This window comes from Loa loa (genome assembly GCF_000183805.2).
Source record: "Loa loa unplaced genomic scaffold supercont3.91, whole genome shotgun sequence".
NCBI classification, from domain to species: Eukaryota; Metazoa; Nematoda; class Chromadorea; order Rhabditida; family Onchocercidae; genus Loa; species Loa loa.
The window spans coordinates 29412-32458 of NW_018108271.1; the positions used below are offsets into that span (position 1 = coordinate 29412).

Below are 3047 nucleotides of genomic sequence, written 5' to 3' on the forward strand. Positions count from 1 at the left end.
ATATTGAAAAGTAAGTCAAGAAGTAAATGACAAATGTAAGTTATATTGAAAAGTAAGTCAAGAAGTAAATGACAAATGTAAGTTATATTGAAAAGTAAGTCAAGAAGTAAATGACAAATGTAAGTTATATTGAAAAGTAAGTCAAGAAGTAAATGACAAATGTAAGTTATATTGAAAAGTAAGCCATTATGAACCCACACAAAGGTTGATAATCATTAGCTCACTTTTGTTTATTAATCTGTAAAGAATAGGTTAGATATTTGTTACTTATAAATTCGTAATTTTTTATTGTTATAATTAAAAATAATGCTATAATTTTGAAAAAAAAGAAAAAAAACCTGTCCCCAAAATTAAGTATGACAATGTAACAATCATTTTCTTTTTTTTTTAAAAAAAAAGAAACAATTCCCAAAAAATAATTGGCTAAATGCTTCAACAAAAGGTAATAACCTTTCACCTACTTCATTGCCTTGTGCCAGATCACAGATCAATAAGGTGTTCGAGATCCTTATTCCAGATCACAGATCAATAAAGTATACCGGATATAAACATATCACAAACAAACGACCTAGAAGCATCCACTTGACCAATTGCTGATGACAACAATGGGCAGATTGGTAGCCATAACAAATTCGGTAGAAAAAATGCAATATATCAAACAATAACATTCCGCCAATACAATTGAGAGTTAATGTTTGACAGTTTTGTTGTACTTATGCAAATTATCTGTTAACACCTTCAGTTATCAGCTCTGAATGCTAATAAGCAGCGAAAGTTAGCGAATTGTTTAAATTGATTGAATTAATAAATTGGGATTAATAAATTGGGAAGTGAAGTATTAAGAACGAATAAAAATACACTTAGGTTTAAAGAGGATCGCAAAACAAAATTTACCTGAAATATTTTAAAAGTAAGCTGATAACATAGAAGATTTAATCATTGCTGATATATGTCCATTTTATCTCTAAAGGAGCTGTACAAATAATACAAAAATTGTCGCTTTACTGAATTATTTATTAGCTGGAAAAATTTTGTCTTTACTGCGATATTTGCTAATACTTATTTGGCTTTAATATTTAAACAACTTAGAGCTGTATGTTTGGAATTATTTTTAAGTTACAGTGATTTTTAATTTTTAATTTTAATTTAATCAGGAATTTTTTAACTGCAATAATTTTGCATGACCTTTTCTTTGCGATGACTTAAATACGGTTCCTGGACAATTTCCGGCTTGACACTGTTGCAAGTTTAAAATATTACCTAATTTTCTGTTCATCAAATCTAAAAGATTTTTGTTGAAATTCCTAAGAGTTATCAAAACGTAATTTGCAGTGAATTTGTTGAAAAGTGATTTGTGATCTATCTGTCAACAAAAAATTCTATGAAAGTACTTTCTTGGATATGAATTTAATTATAGAAATGCAGAATTAATATTCAAAAATCAGATGATCAAATGAGTTCATGAAGATTATCAGAATTATTTTACTGAATACAATATCGTCATCGACAAGAGCAAGAGGTGACAATAATTTCAACACTTTTCTCAGTCAATTCAAGATGCATATCTTTTAATGTATTACACTGTTAAGTGAAATTCGACAATTTAATGAATTAAAAAAATGAATGCAAAGTTCATTAATGATGGATTTCTCACTTTCTAAATTCATGTGACTTACTCATCTTCATTATCTGTAGTTTGTTCATTTAAACGAAGCCATCCAAATCTTTCCTTCAACCAGTATGTCGGATCAGTTTTGTCGCTAGGGCTAAAATTCAAACCATTGAGATCTGAAAGAACACCACCGAAAAATATTGATTTCAAAAGATCGCTTATCAACTTCAGTCTTTCTTCCTTCATTACTTTCCTATTTGCGGAGCTTAGAACATCTCTGTGATACACTTTTGCGCATGCCTGTATAGAAATAACAGTTTGTTTAATCTTAAAAACGTTTACAAAACTAGAAGAAGCTGTGTTCTTCATTTTAAAGTAGAAATAACTACAAATAATAACTTAATATGAAACAGTTGATGGTAAGTTTTGACTGCATTTAGATGTTACTGATAAGGTGATAAACGAAAATTCTTTAGCCGCATAGCAATTAAAAGATAGAACAAAAGTCACTGCAGCTTAAAAATAATTTCAAATATTAGTACTAACTTGTTTAAGTATCGAAGCCCGAATAAGTATCAGCAAACATTGTGGTACAGATAACATTTCCACGGTTAATATCAGTTGAGAGATATCGTTCGCATAGCTCCTTCAGAGGCAAAACGGCATATTTATCAGCTATGACCAAAATATCTTTTGCATAATCTTCCACAAGATATGTCGAATCCGTATACATGTAGTCTATCATTGCACGCACCTTAAAATTCGATATTTAATTCAATGGCTACCTTAAACACGATGAATTTCGTGAAGATAAATTATTGTTACTTACAGGTTCAAACTTTGAATCCTTAATAGCAATAATCCTTTCCTGAGCCTCCAACATTGATTTTTTGGCAAACATTGAACGGAACACTTCACTATCTTGGCCCAAAATACATCTGTGAGCTTTAAGCGTCTTATCATCAACCTGTATAACGTAATAAATGATAATATCACAATGTGTAAAACAACTAAACATGTCATAGAAATTCTGCCATCTGAATAATTAATACAAAATTAATTATTTCAATTGTGAAATGATGCAGACATACCTTTATAGTACAATAATGCAAGCAGTTCACTTTCCAACATATTTTTAAGAGAATATCGTATCGAAACCTCATTCTTTTCATCCAAAGGTTCTGCTTTCACTTCTTGTTCAACGCTAATTTTTGGTTTAGGCGACGAATATTCGATTTCGCAAATTACAAGTAAAGATCCATCATTCTTCAATGCTGTCATCGCATAATTTTGCGTAATCTGTCGCGAATTCCGATTCGCGAGACTCCAACCATACAAATATATAATCAAATAAATTTCTTATTGTAAATGAATATATCCAATGTTATGACTCATTTAATTAATTCTACAATTCTTAGATTTATTTCCATGTTTT

At 29.7% G+C, this 3047-nt stretch overlaps 1 protein-coding gene across 1 annotated transcript; it reads right to left on the reverse strand.

The window, feature by feature from the left end:
• Window positions 1-1672: 1672 nt before the first annotated feature.
• LOAG_14080 (BTB/POZ domain-containing protein) lies at window positions 1673-2893 on the reverse strand (the record flags this gene model as incomplete). The annotated part of the gene is made up of 4 exons (XM_003149582.1): window positions 1673-1912; window positions 2214-2366; window positions 2442-2579; window positions 2771-2893. The coding sequence occupies 4 exons, from the start codon at window positions 2891-2893 to the stop codon at window positions 1673-1675; spliced, it is 654 nt and encodes a 217-aa protein (XP_003149630.1).
• Window positions 2894-3047: the final 154 nt, after the last annotated feature.